Source organism: Loxodonta africana, chromosome 4 (assembly GCF_030014295.1).
Source record: "Loxodonta africana isolate mLoxAfr1 chromosome 4, mLoxAfr1.hap2, whole genome shotgun sequence".
Lineage (NCBI taxonomy): Eukaryota > Metazoa > Chordata > Mammalia > Proboscidea > Elephantidae > Loxodonta > Loxodonta africana.
The window spans coordinates 144,373,551-144,388,347 of NC_087345.1; the positions used below are offsets into that span (position 1 = coordinate 144,373,551).

General features: G+C 39.5%; 1 protein-coding gene and 1 pseudogene across 7 annotated transcripts in view; one reads left to right on the plus strand and one right to left on the minus strand.

The window, feature by feature from the left end:
* FBH1 (F-box DNA helicase 1) overlaps positions 1–14,797 on the plus strand; it is a 96,555-nt gene that overhangs the window by 6,300 nt on the left and 75,458 nt on the right. For 5 of the 7 annotated variants that reach the window (XM_064284825.1, XM_010590760.3, XM_010590758.3 and 2 more), the window contains 5 exons: positions 8,237–8,392; positions 10,832–11,433; positions 12,795–12,925; positions 13,031–13,166; positions 14,297–14,487. In XM_064284825.1, coding sequence (XP_064140895.1) covers positions 8,237–8,392; positions 10,832–11,433; positions 12,795–12,925; positions 13,031–13,166; positions 14,297–14,487 — 1,216 coding nt within the window. The remainder of the gene's footprint in view (positions 1–8,236; positions 8,393–10,831; positions 11,434–12,794; positions 12,926–13,030; positions 13,167–14,296; positions 14,488–14,797) is intronic. The other 2 variants (XM_010590759.3, XM_010590762.3) reach the window with 2 other exon arrangements.
* Positions 5,831–6,678, minus strand: LOC100658395 (ADP-ribosylation factor-like protein 1; annotated as a pseudogene).

A 14,797-nucleotide genomic window follows, 5' to 3' on the forward strand; every position in this document is an offset into this window, starting at 1 on the left:
GCCTTTGCCAAAAACTCAAAGCACTCAGTTCTGCTTTCTGTGACTTGTTTTATAAATTGTTTTGCAATAAAGAAGATAAAAATGAAACCAGGCAAAATAAAACAGAATTGAGGAATCATAGCCACATACTTTCATTTGACAAGTATTTTTTTTCTCTTTTTTTATTGTGCTTTAAGTGAAAGCTTACAATTCAAGTCAGTTTCTCATATAAAAACTTAGACACACCTTGTTATGTGACCCTAGTCACTCTTCCTATAATGTGACAGCATACTCCTTCTCTCCACCTTGTATTCCCTGGGTCCATTCAACCAGCTCCTGTCCCCCTCTGCCTTCTCATCTCGCCTCCAGACAGGAGCTGCCCATGTAGTCTCATGTGTCTATATGAGCTAAGAATCACACTCCTCACCAATATCATTTTATGTCTTATTGTCCAGTCTAATCTTTGAAGAGTAGGCTTTGGGAATGATTTTAGTTTTGGGCTAACAGAGGGTCCAGCGGCTATGTCCTCTGCAGTCCCTCCAGTCTCAGTCAGACCGTTAAGTCTGGTCTTTTAACTAAAATTTGAGTTCTGCATCCTACTTTTCTCCTGCTCCATCAGGGATTCTCTGTTGTGTTCCCTGTCGAGGCAGTTTTTTGGCAACTATTTGAATATCTATAATTTACGAAGTATTATGCTAAGCACATTGAGGAATATGGTGATGAGATATGTTCCTTGCCTTTTAGGGTCTTATAGAGTCCTGGTGGCACAGTGGTTAAAGAGCTTGGCTGCCAACCAACAGGTCTGCAGTTCGAATCCAACAGGCGCTCCTTGGAAACTATGGCGAAATTCTACTCTGTCATATAGGGTCGCTATGAGTTGGAATCGACTCAGCAGCGAGTGTTTTTTTAGTCTAGTTGCTAGTAGTAGAATTTTATTAATAACTAAACTTCAAGGGCTACTGATAAGGGTCTCCTCCCTTCCAGTGGGTCTGGCTGGGGTCGGGGGGAGGGTCTGAGATGGATCTGGGATAGAACAGATCATTGACATGGTGAAGAGATTTGATGATTGGTAAGGGGTCATATTCCAGGTAATTGCCCCTTAGAAGTCGGACAACAAAAATCAGGAGCCTGAGGTGCCAGTGGTCAGCTGAGGTGAGGCTAAAAGCTGATAGTTAGTAGAGATATGTGGGTTCTAGAAAGGGCAACCACTCGTGTGAGGGATCAGAGAGATACGCTATAAGAAAGTCATCACAGAAAAAGCAGTATGGGAATGTGCTTACTGGAGCCTTGGCAAAATCCTGTTTGACGAAATTATTTTCATACATTTTCAGCTTTTTTTCTGGCCTGATACCTGAGCGATATGATGCATTTCTATAAGTTACTATGGTAGAGGGTCTCAAAAAGGAGTACAGATAACCAATTTGGTATGAAGGGAATTAGTTTGAGCATATTTGGGGGCATTGTGTAGTTTGAACAGCCTCAGAAGTGAGTCTCTTGCCATCTTTCTCCATCCACAAGAATACCTGCTTTAGATACAACTTCCCTTTATATGTTCATCACATAGCACTCTTAACTTTGCTACATAAGAAATCATAAGCAGCTTCTAACGATACATGCCCTTATAAGAGAGGTGCAAAGTGCACTTGATGTTCAGAGGAGGGAGGAATACCATTAGGTTTGGTTGACAAAGAGAAGTAATACTTTATGGAAGAAGTAGTATTTGAGCATATATATGTGAGTGTGTGTATTAAATATATACATATATTTACAGCATCTTTATTTTGATTAAGGTATATTTGAATTGCTAGTTTTTAAAAGTACACTAATAAGGGTAGAAGGACGATTTGAATTTTAGTATTTTTAAAAAATAATTTATCAAGTATAGTAATGCTCTTAAAGTAAAACTTATATACTTATAGGGGTCTTACAAAATTCTATCATTTGATCTCCGGCATTGTTTCTATCACCAAGGCCATGTTTTCCAACTACTGATCCTTCTTCTTTGTTTGCAACTTTTGCATTCCAATCACCAATAATTATCAATGCATCTTGATTGCATGTTCGATCAATTTCAGACTGCAGCAGCTGATAAAAATCTTCTATTCATCTTTGGGCCTGGTGGTTGGTGCATAAATTTGAATAGTAGTCATAAATTTGAATAATAGTCGTATTAACTGGTCTTCCTTGTACCCCCGCCAAAAGACACAAAACCCAGTGCCGTCAAGTCGATTCTGACTCATAGCGACCCTATAGGACAGAGTAGAACTGCCCTATAGAGTTTCCAAGGAGCATCTGGTGGATTTGAACTGCCACCCCTTTGGTTAGCAGCTGTAGCACTTAACCACTACGCCACCAGGGTTTCCATCTTCCTCGTAGGCATATAGATATTCCCCTATCACTGATAGCACTGTACTTCAGGATAGATCTTGAAACGTTCTTTTTGGTGATGAATGCAACACCATTCCTCTTCAAGTTGAGAAGCTGGATTATATGAAGAAGAACGGGGCATCAGGATTGGTGGAAGACTCATTAACAACCTGCAGATGACACAACCTTGCTTGCTGAGAGTGAAGGGGACTTGAAGGACTTACTAATGAAGATCAAAGACCACAGCCTTCAGTATAGATTGCAACTCAACATAAAGAAAGCAAAAATCCTCACAACTGGACCAATGAGCAACATCATGATAAATGGAGAAAAGATTGAAGTTGTCAAGGATTTCATTTTACTTGGATCCAGGATCAACAGCCATGGAAGCAGTAGTCAAGAAATCAGAAGACGCATTGCATTGGGTAAATCTGCTGCAAAGGACCTCTTGAAAGTGTTGAAGAGCAAATATGTCACCTTGAAGACTAAGGTGTGCCTGACCCTGATGTGGTATTTTCAATCAGATCATATGCATGTGAAAGCTGGACAATGAATGAAGACCGAAGAAGAATTGATGCCTTTGAATTGTGGTATTGGTGAAGAATGTTGAATATTCTATGGATTGCCAAAAGAACTAATGAATCTGTCTTAGAAGAAGTACAGCCAGGATGCTCCTTAGAGGCAAGGATGGCGAGACTGCGTCTTACATGCTTTGGACATGTTGTCAGGAGGGATCAGTCCCTGGAGAAGGACATCATGCTTGGCAGAGTACAGGGTCAGCGGAAAAGAGGAAGACCCTTAATGAGGTGAATTGACACAGTGGCTGCAACAGTGAGCTCAAGCATAACAATGATTGTAAGGATGGCTCAGGACCGGGCAGTGTTTCGTTCTGTTGTGCATGGGGTCGCTATGAGTCGAAACCGACTGGATGGCACCTAACAACAACACCTGATAGGGAACGCTCAGAATGTTGTGGTAAACGTGTAATTAGAGCTTCTAACATTTCAGTTGATAGAGATAGGTATTCTCAACTTCAACATGGATGTCATTAAGTACTTTCATATATATTATCTCACTTTGAACCTCGTAACTGTTCTGTGAACTCAACATGGCAGGTTGTTATAATCTCCATTTTTATAGGTGAGGGAATCAAGGCTTTTACCGATTAAGTAATATATTTGCTAAGTGAGGGAGGTCTTCTCACTTGAAATCTTCACATACCATAGTCTTTAAACTGCAGGGAAGTTAAATGATTTGTTTGACTCCAGAAGACAGAGTAGAGACCCAGGGCCCTGGTTTCCACTTCTGTGTATCACAGCACTTCATCTTTTAGAGACTTGAGAGACAGATAAAATACAGTTTGGGTTTTCTGACCTCTAGCCGAAATCAGAAACATAATTTTTGATATGTAAATCCAAAAAAAGTGTTAGCTCTACTTCCTAGTCAAGCAGTCATAACCCAGGTGACACCATTCCAAATGTATAATATAAGCAATGTATATTAATACACATAAGTCAGATCTCCCAGTTTATGCACCTTCCCCCCAATTATTAACCTTAGCTCCTCCCATGATGGCTTCATGTCAGAATATACTAGAATATACCAGAACTTTCCAGAAGCAGAACAGTGTGTTCCACTTCACATTAGCTCTTTCTTTTGCTGCTGTGCCTTTGTTAGATTTCTGCAAATGGTTAATCTTCTGAAGAAGCATGTAAGATTCAGATGTATTCTGTAAAGTCATAAATCTACCCCTGGACATATTATCTACTTTTTCCAGAAAAATAGTTCCTTTTGGATATTTTTTATTTTTTCATTTGTCTGGTGTGGTACGTTTAAGGAAGTATTCCTATGTAGTCTGCCCTTGCCAGGTTCTACATAAACACAGTTCTACAACAAATGCCTAATGATCTAGGGATTAGGTTCTTATACCACCTGTCATGGACTGAGTTGTGACCCCCAAAATGTGTGTCAACTTGGCTAGGCCATGGTTCCCAGTATTGGGTGGGAATTTTGCAATGGTAAATCCTAACCTCTATGATTTTTTTAACCTCTATGATTTTTTTATGATGTTAATGAGGCAGGATTAGAGGCAGTTATGTTAATGAGGCAGGAGTCAATCTACAAGATTAAGTTGTGTCTTGAGTCAGTTTTTTTTTTTTTTTTTTTTTGAGATGTAAGAAGCAAGCAGAGACAGGGGCCCTCCTACCACCAAGAATGAAGAACTAGAAGGGGAGTGTATCCTTTGGACCTGCAGTCCCTGTACTGAGAAGCTCCTAGACCAGGGGACAATTGATGACAAGCACCTTCCCCCAGAGCTGACAGAGAAAGCCTTCACCTGGAGCTAGCACCCTGAATTTGGGCTTCTAGCTTCTGGACTATGAGAGAATAAAATTTTCTTTGTTAAAGCCATCCACTTGTGGTACTTCTGTTATAGCAGCTCTAGATAACTAAGACACCACTCAACCATCCAACTTTTACCTTGCCCTTTTCAGCTTCCTTCACTCATTCAACATTTATTGAACATGTGCTGTGTGTTTGGCATTATGCTAGGGGCAGAGCTATAGCACAGAAAAGTACAGAATAGTTCCTTACCTTCTTGGAACATGCTTACTGTCTTTTTGACTCTTAGGCATGTGATTAAGATATTAATATCTAGTTGATGTTCATCTTTGCTGTCTCAGAATGTTTTTATTAGGTCATCACTGTTATAGTTAGGGAATGCTAGGATAAAGCCATTCTCAGCTTTTACAGAAAAAAGTTCTAAGGTTTATCCTGTATGTATTAATGCTTCTTGCCTTTTAATACAAATCTGCTAGTCAGCTTTTGTCTTATATAACTATTTCCAAAAGCTGAATTTAGGGCCATATGGTAGATTTGGGGGAGCCCTGATAATGCAGCAGTTAAGAGTTCAGCTCCTAACCAAAAGGTTGGAAATCCTGTGGGGCAGTTCTGCTCTGTCCTATAGGGTCACTATGAGTTGAAATCAGCTCAGTGGCAATGGGTTTGGTTTGGTTTGGTTTTTTTTGGTAGATTTGGGTGGATATCTGAACCCTTCAACTGAGCCTAATGTTCTAATTGGTTATATGTCCCTTTATTTTTCAGAAGTCTTTTATTATCTGACTCATACTGTTAAGCTAAGCAGGCAAATGATTTGCCCTGAGATCCTGAATCTTATGAATTTGAGTGATTTGGTATTGTTGGAATTTGAGTGATTTGGTGTTATTGTTCTTATTCCTTGTGCTTTTATCTGTGAAAGCTTTTCCTCTCCATTTTGCCTTCTTTAAATAAGATATTTTTTGTCCGTTGATAACTTTTCTATAGTATCTCCGGTTATAATTACTTGACAGCTCTGAAACAGAGATATTTGAAGAGAGAGAAAAAACAGATAAGTCAGGTATCTTGGGTCTGTAGGGTCTGTGTGTTTATTGGTTGGACTCCTGCAGCTGCTGCTGTAGTTGAGCCAAGTGTGTTTAGAGCACTTTAATTAGAAGCCAGGATTTGTCTGTATTCTGGATGGCCTGTTCTAGGTTTATGTTGTCTCTTTTGCCAATTTGGCCAAAGGTCCCCATTCAGGCAAAATTGTAATTTGTCTGTTGTCTTTGTAATGCCAACAATCTTGTGGTTTTAACTTTTAGTAGTGTGATGCACACTTGACTGTTTCCAAAGGGATTTGTGATGTAACCTTCATTTCAAATGAGTAGAAGCCGTCCAATTACTGTCTGCTCTTTAGTGTTTCAACTAACCATTCCATTGCCTCATCAAGTCCAGTGCCTTTGGTTGCTGAAGTTTTGAATATTTGCCATTTCTGGTCCTTCAAGGCAGGGTAATCCAAGTGAATTTGCCATCTCTGAGAGAGTCACAGCCTGTTCCAAGTCCTGCTTATTTGCAGACACCACTAAAGTGTCTTTTCTCAGCGCTTCTTCCTCCAGCATGGCAACTCATTCTTACTTCGAAGTGCCAATTCAGTCTTGGTTACAACTATCTCCTACATAAATGACTGCATCTGCGTTTGAATAATAACATCACCAGTATGGCTGTCCTAAATTCCAGACTTGAAATATGAGGTTTTTGTATGTTACTGTGTCAACATTAAATCCGGTGGTAGGAATAGTAGTAGCGACTTCTCCAACCTGCAATCTGTACAAAATTGTGTTTTTTCCTGCTCCATCTAGTCCCAAAATTAAAATCCTCATTTCCTGGGTTCCAAACAGACTGGAAAAAATACTTGAGGAAAAGCCACCCATGATGAAGTGCTTGCCTGCCTGCCTGCCCGTGTTGATCCTCAGAAACAGGCCCCGGCCTCCGCAGCGACTCGGCGCCGCCACAGCTGCTCCCCTCGGCCTCCAATTCAGGCTCTGAGGCGGTTTCCTGGGAAGCTGGTCATCCAGCAAATTCCATATGTGACTCCTGGCAGGGGCGGGAGCTTGTAGAATTGATTTTTAAAAAGTATTCGTGAAGTTTGTTTTAACTTTTTTTTTTTTCTCCTGTGAAACCTTGAAAAAATAAACTGACATTTGAAAGGGTGATTTCCGAAGAGGCCAAGGGGTGGCGGGGAATGAATGCTAGAGAGACTATTGCATTACCCATGCAAAATAGTGACTATACCAGTTACATTCATTAGCGCCTGGATTTTAGACCTCTCTTATGTTTAAAGGAAATGTTGAGTGAGACTCTGGCATTTGTTACCACAATTTACTCCAGTATTTTTCGGACCTGTAAAATTACGATACTAGCAGGAGCCGATATTATTCTCTCTTGCCTGCCTCCTGTAAAGAATCAAACTGATATAGAAAACAGGACGAGAACAGATATATTCTATATATCTGTTCTCGTCCTGTTTTCTTTTTAAGTGTAACTCTTATATTTTCATTTTTAATGCCTTTAGGAGGTAGCTAGATCTTGCGTACAATAACAGACACTGAAACATTAAGGATCTTGGTTAAACATGAAAAAGGATTACCTGACAGAGAACGAGTAATATAAAACTAGAATTCTTGGTGCTCTTCAAACGGGCACAATTGCTGCTATAATGTATTGCTAAGGGAGGATGTGAAATTTCCTACTCTGAAGAACCTTACAAGTGGGTTAGATTCTTTTTTACTTGGGGGCCTTGCTCTCATCTTAACTCATTGCTCAATACTGAGATGCTCTGGGGGCTAAGTGAGGCAAACGCTATGGCTCTTCTCAAGGAGTTTTGTTTTAGTCACTGCTTGTTTTATTAGTCACTGCTTTTTGCTTCTGAGGCTTGGAGAGGCTGGTATATACAGGAGACAGTGGGTGAATTTATTATTTTAAAAGCTATTGCCAACTGTTAAAAATTTGTGGAAATTATGGAACCATAGATAGCCTGGACAAAGTCAAGGAAAAAATGCTAAATCTTAATTAATCCTTTAGTGGTAACTCCTTTTTTGAGTAAGCATTTCATATCAGGGCATCTAGAAGGTATAATAAGTAAAAAGAAAAATCAAATTGGCACACCAACCCAGGCGCAAGGACGAGGAGGCAGGAAGGGACAGGAAAGCCAGCAATGAGGAGCCCAAGGTTGAGACGGGGAGAGTGTTGACACGTCATGGGGTTGGCAATCAATGTCTCAAAATAATATGTGTATTAATTGATTAATGAGAAACTAATTTGTAAACCTTCATCTAAAGCACAATAAAAAAAATCATTTTAGGGTTCTTAAAATTCTAAGGAAGAAATGCCAAGAACTATGAAATGACAAAAAGTTAATGGGCATATAAGGGAGAGGGAAAGAGCTACCTGGGGTGGTCCTCAAAATCAGTCGTCAGCTGCTGTATTCCTGAAAATCAAGTATAATTTGCTGACTATCTTGTAGAATTGGTGATAACTAATGAGTATCCCATTTCTTCTGCCTGTTGGTACAAAACAGTGAGACGGTTTAAGCGGAAGCATCTTACAGCCATCGACTGCCAACATTTGGCTCGGAGTCACTTGGCTGTGACCCAGCCCTTCAGTCAAAGATGGACAAACAGAGATCCGAACCATGGTCTCTATCCTAGACCCAGAGCAAAAAGAGGGAGTAGGGGTATGTCTTCTAAAAAAGTATCTTCTATTGCAAAATCTGTAGTTGTATGTGGTATTTCTTTTGAATATCTCCTACTTTAAAAATATTTGTAAATATTGTTGCTGTGATTTTGTATTCCTGTTGTAATAGTTTGACACCTTTTAAAATTATTTGTGAGCTTTTCATGAAAATTCCATTGTATTATAATAGTTGGTAAAAGCCCCAGGAAAATGTGATGGAATGACTTCTGTTAGCTTGCTTAATTATAAAGTGATAGAAAACGTGTACTGATATCACCATTGTCCCAATCTTGACACATGATGATTACTTGACTATTAGTCCTTTTTGTCCAATCTGTCACTAGGTTTACTGTGTCGTTTTTTCCCCCTTCAAAGGGTTTCCTCATCCAGTGCTTTTATGGTAGACTATCCTTATCACCTAGTACCTGGACGGCTGCAGTAACCCTCTTCCTGGCTTTTAGATTTTATTTCTTCCCAAACCACTGGGCGTGCATGTCATTGGGTTAATATTCTTGAATACCATTTTTTATCCTGTCACTGCCCTTCTCAAGAACCTATAGTGAAATGTGTCCATTTTAGTATTATAGACTCAAGGCCAAAGTTGCCACCCCCTGATATTATTACAGGAAAGTTCCCCTTCTGGCAGTTTGGTTTTCTCACTACCGCTCTATGTGCCAAACAAATTTCTACTTTTGTTCATACCTGTTAGTATAATCTAGATTGCCTTATTTCCCATTGACATGCATAATTTCAGAATCCAGCTCACATCTTTATTAGACTTTAAAGAGTCTCTGCATTGGTCTTCTTTAAATATTGTAATATGTGCTTCCGTCTCACTTTTTGGAACTACTATGACCAATTGAGAGTTTCAGACTTAATTATGTATTGTGCGATAACTTTATTGTTTTGTGTGTCAGCTTCTTTTTGCTGTTGTAAGCTCTTTACTGATAAAAACTTCGTCAGCATTTGTATGTTTTAGCATGTAGTCCTAGTGCTGAACATGTAGTAGGCGCTTAATAAATCTTGGTATAATTGACTCAAACAATTAGAAAATATCAGGATTTAACTAAGGCCTTATTGATTTCAAAACTGTTTCTGTCAAACTGTCCTAGAAGCAGTTAAAATTGCTTTTTTCCTAACATAGAAAAAAAAATTAAATTCTGTGAATTCTTTTAAAGCTAAATCTAGTTTTCCTCCATTCTCTTATATTCCAAAGTGAGAACTTTGGCTATAGCCATTTGGAAAGGAGCCACATGTTTTCTTGTGTATTAATAAGATGTTTAAATACTTCATTAGTATTTAATAATGCTTTTTAGGAGTTTACAAATACAGTGGTGATGTTTGAAATCATCATCTGGCCTCCCCTGGAGCCCTGGTGGCACAGTGGTTAAGAGCTCAGCTCAGTTGGCAGTTTGAATCCACTCACCACTCCTTGAAAACTCTATGGAGCAGTTTTACTGTATCCTACAGATTTGCTACGAGTTGGAATTGACTTGGCGGCAGTGGATTTAAAAAAATTTTTTATTTTTAAGTGCCTAAAAAAGGAGTGCTGGTGTCATAGTGGTTAATCACTCAGCTGCTAACCAAAAGGTCGGTGGTTCGAACTTATCAGCTGCTCTGGGAGAAAGATGTGGCAGTCTGCTTCCGTAAAGATTACAGCCTTGGAACCGTATGGAGCAGTTCTACTCTGTCTTATAGGGTAGCTTGAGTTGGAATCGACTTGATGGCAGTGAGTTAAGTACCTAAAAAGTCTGTGAGGTCAGGGACACCATACGGTTTTTTTACTTTGTATTTGTCTCAATTGTAGGTGCTTAGTAAATGCCTATTGAATTAATGTGTAGAATAGAGTAGTTCTAATGTGAAGGGAATTCTGACACTCTCCTTTTTATTTTAAATGAATTAATGTGTCAGCTTCACCTAGGAGGAAATAAAAGAATTTTAACAAAATTCTTATTCTGTCTCAGTTTTAGAAACTCAGTTAAATGAGAAGAGCAAGTTTTTCTGAATCCTTATAATCTAAAGCACCTTCCTTTCTACTTAGACAAACTTAGATTTCCTATTGTAGAAGCAAGCCAGGAGAGATGCATGTTTGTAAGTCTTATGCATGAATGCGAGCAGTTGCTTACATTCTGTCCATCCACTCAGGTGTTCACTTTGCAGCATATTACTTTCTACTTGTGTATATTGCCAGGTATAATGTGAGTCATCACACCATCCAAAGACTGGTCTGTGTCTCTCTCCAAATGTGTGTCTGATTAAATGATAGAGCTAAATATAAATATTTTTTGGATTAGCTATTTGTGTAATCAGTCGACTAATAAATATATCCTTGTCTCTTTTCTCTATTAACACATAATTAAAAGTTAATTTTATTTGAATCAACAATAGGTCAGCAGTCATTATTCATTTCCTGTTCATTCTGTTTGGGTTCTCTGTACAGGTCAAGGACGTCAAAGATACATCACTGAATTCTTCTTAGCTCGCCACCGGCAGTGCACCAATGACATGGCCAAAAGCAATTCTGTTGGCACGGACAACTGTAAGGACTCTGAGGGTGAAATGATCTTTCCTGCAGAGGGCAATTATGCCTTACCTCAGGAAGGTGATGGGGAAGCTAGGTTGGGCTCTTCAGGATCTACTCTGCCTTCAAGGAAGCGGTCCCGGTCGTTTGAGGAAGACAGTAATCAAGCTACAGGGACCAGCCAGTGGCATAGGGTTTCTAAGAAAACCCCAAGGCATCATTTGTCCATGTCATGCACAAGGCCTAGGGAAGATAGGCAAGAAGCAGAGGACTGTTTCTCACAGCTCTCTGCAGAGTCTGGAGAATCTAATGAAGAAGTCGAGGACATTGGTCCTGATTCCATTCCTGATACATACTATGGACTTCTTGGGACCTTGACCTGTCAAGAACCCCCGAGCCTCATTTGTAGCCTGCCTAGTGAAGTCCTGAGGCATATCTTTGCTTTCCTCCCTGTGGAGGATCTCTATTGGAATCTAAGCTTGGTTTGCCACCTTTGGAGGGAGATAATCAGTGATCCATTGGTATGTAAAATGCTTATATGATATTTTCTCTAAAAGTTCATTATTTAGTTTCGTCTAGCATATAATTCTGATTATAATATTTCTTCAGAAACGGTGGTTTCCATTTGCCTCCAGAATAATGTCTAAACCCCTTGGCAGCATTTAAGACCTTCTATGTTTGTCTCAACTTATTGTTCCAGCCTCATTACTCGCTTCTTCTTCAACATGCCATTGCATTCTGTCCACTACAAACGATTTACTGTGTCCAGTTCACAAACTGCACATTCCTTACCGTCTATATGTTGCTGTTATCCTCCCACCCCACCTAAGGGGCCCTCATATTTCTGTTGACATCTTATCTGTTCTTCAGGACTTAACTCTGATACTACTTTCCCAATTTTATCCATTGAAATTAATCACATTTTCTTCTTTGTGCTGCTATAGCATTTATCCCTCTGTTAATCATATTCTGTTTTCTATTATAGTTTTAGAGAGCCTTCCTTCCCCTTTAAATTATGAGCTCATTGATTGAAGGCCAGTTGTCCTATTTATTTTTACATCCTCCATTGTGCTTCATCATTCCTTTCGTACATGTAATAGGTGATTAACAAATAAGTGTCAAGATAAATCACCCTGGAGTAGCTTTTGAGGCTGATACAGCTGGCATCCCATGTTTCTCACAAAAGATTTCTTGGTGCTATAGTCAGTCATGGGGCCCTGGTGGCACAGTGGTTAAACGTTGGGCTGCTCACCAAAAGATTAGTAGTTCGAATCTACCAGCCGTTCCTTGGAAACCCTATGGGACAGCTCTACTCTGTCCTAAAGGGTTGCTATGAGTTAGAATTGACTTGATGGCAAGGGGTTTTTTATAGTTAGTCATATTACTGATCTGACTCCCTGCCATCTCCTTTGTTGTTTGATTTTACTTCTTCTCACCCCAGGTTCAGGTTCTCAGGTAAACCTGAGGATTGGTGACTGTTTTGCTTAGTTTATGTATCATTTAGACTAGCCGTTGGGAATAAGTCAGAATACCCTCTGTATGTTGCTCTTATCCTCCTACCGCCACTTAAGGACCTCTCATGTATCTGTTGACATCTTGTTCTTCAAGGCTTAACTCTTACACTACTACTCTTTCCTGCTTCATTCGATGAAATTAATCACATACAACACTATAACAAGTTAGTGTTAGGACCAAGACCAAGACTCAGTTCTCTTAGTTTCTAACCAAAATTTGTGTAATGTTTCTACGTGATTTGCCCAACTTTTGGTTTGTAAGCTGTGATTGCTTTTCAGTTGGTAGAAGATTATCAATGTGTTTGTGGCCTAATCTGCTTTCTAGTAGCCACTGCCTGCATATTATTTTGGATTTTTTAACTATCTAGTTCATTCCTTGGAAAAAGCTGTATCATCGATATCTGATGAACGAAGAGCAAGCTGTGAGCAAAGTGGATGGCATCCTCTTGAACTATGGCATAGAAAAGGAGTCAGACTTGTGTGTGCTGAACCTTATTCGGTGAGTTATTCTTTTCCTGTAAGGGGGACAGTTTTTGAAATCCTTTCCCATAAGTTTGCATTTATGATCATCTTTCTTGTGAACTGTTCTGTGAATGTTTTACAGATATACAGCTACCACGAAATGCTCCCCGAGTGTAAATCCCGAAAGGGTGCTGTGGAGCCTGAGGGATCATCCCCTCCTTCCTGAGGCAGAGGGATGCGTGCGTCAACACCTACCTGATCTGTTTATTGCTGCTGGGGTATGTTACAGGCTATGGAGAGTTACTGCGGAAGGTGCTATCTTTTTTCATTGAAAGAAAGTGTATTGGTGACTAGCTTCAGCCGAAGATTATATTTTCAGAACCTTTATTTAATCTATAAATGCTTTGAAGCATTCATTTGTTGTAGATTTCATTGGAGGAATAAAAGGTAATATCATCATAGATTCTTTGATGGAAGGAATTAAAAAAAAAACATTTAGTACAACTTGCCATTCTGTTGACGAATGCTCCCTGACATATTCCTGAAGGGTGGTCATCTAGCCTCTTAACACTTTCATTAATAAGGGTTTCTTAACAAAAAATAAATGCCTTCTTTATGAGGGAGACTTACAGTAATGGACTTGTAGTAATGTTAAAAATGATAGATTTTTGTCCACTATTGACTGTGTTAGCAAACATTTTCTTAGACATTACTAAAGGGAGCATACTTTCTTCGTAATAATAAATTGACATCTTAACGCCAGAGAATTGTCAGTCTTGATTTTTTCCCCCTAAAGACTGCTGACTTCTTTCATATTTCCCATAGGCACTCATTTAGTAGGTACTTTGTTTTGACATGGAGTCCTGGTTGCACAGTGGTTAAGTGCTGCAGCTGGTAACCAAAAGGTCAGCAGTTCGAATCTACTAGCCAGTCCATGGAAACCCTATGGGGCAGTTTTACTGTGTCCTTTAGGGTCACTATGAGTTGGAATTGACTCGACGGCAACGGGTTTGGTTTTTTTTGGTTGTTTTCACATGACTCTTCTGATTATTTGTGGACCTGAGAGCTCATACTGACCTGCAGAGGGGTGGGGAAATGGGAGGGAATTAATATTTTTGCAGTATCATTTCCATGTAATGTTTTATGTTAGATATTTTATAAATGTTATTTAATTAAAACAAAACTCAAATCCAAAAGTGAAGAGAAGAAAGGAACCCAGGGCAAAAGGAAAGGTTCCTATTATTTCCCAAGTATCATTTGAGAAATCTGGACTCAGTTCAGACAATCTGTAGATGGTACCTGGACTCCAACTTGGCTTTTCTTCACTGGTTGTCTGGTTTGACTTTGATTGATTGTAACCTATGTTTTTGGGTCTTTTCTCCCATCACTGGTCCACCTTGCTGCACAGGGTGTCAACGTGTGGGCTTTGGTAGCAGCCATTGTTCTCCTCTCCAACAATGTGAATGACATCCAGCAGCTGCTTTTCTGCCTCAGGAGACCTAGTTCCACAGTGACCATGCCAGAGATCACTGAGACCTTATACTGCATAGCTGTGCTTCTCTACGCCATGAGGGAGAAGGGAATTAACATCAGCAATAGGTAAAGCAATGGAAGGGAGCGAGGAGATGCTGTGATAGAGTGAAAAAGTTCTCTACTTGGTACGAGTCCCAGCTGTGCCACTTACCAACTTTAACATTGGACTAAAGCCGTAAAAGTCCTGTCGCTCAACCTCAGTATCTTTACCTGTAAAATGAAAGCATTGTGAGGTTTAAACCTACAAAGGCAACTGCCTGAATTTTTTTTTTTAATAACTTTTATTGTGCTTTAAGTGAAAGATTACAGATCAAGTCAGTCTCTCACACAAAAACTGATATACACCTTACTACATACTCCCAATTACTCTCCCCCC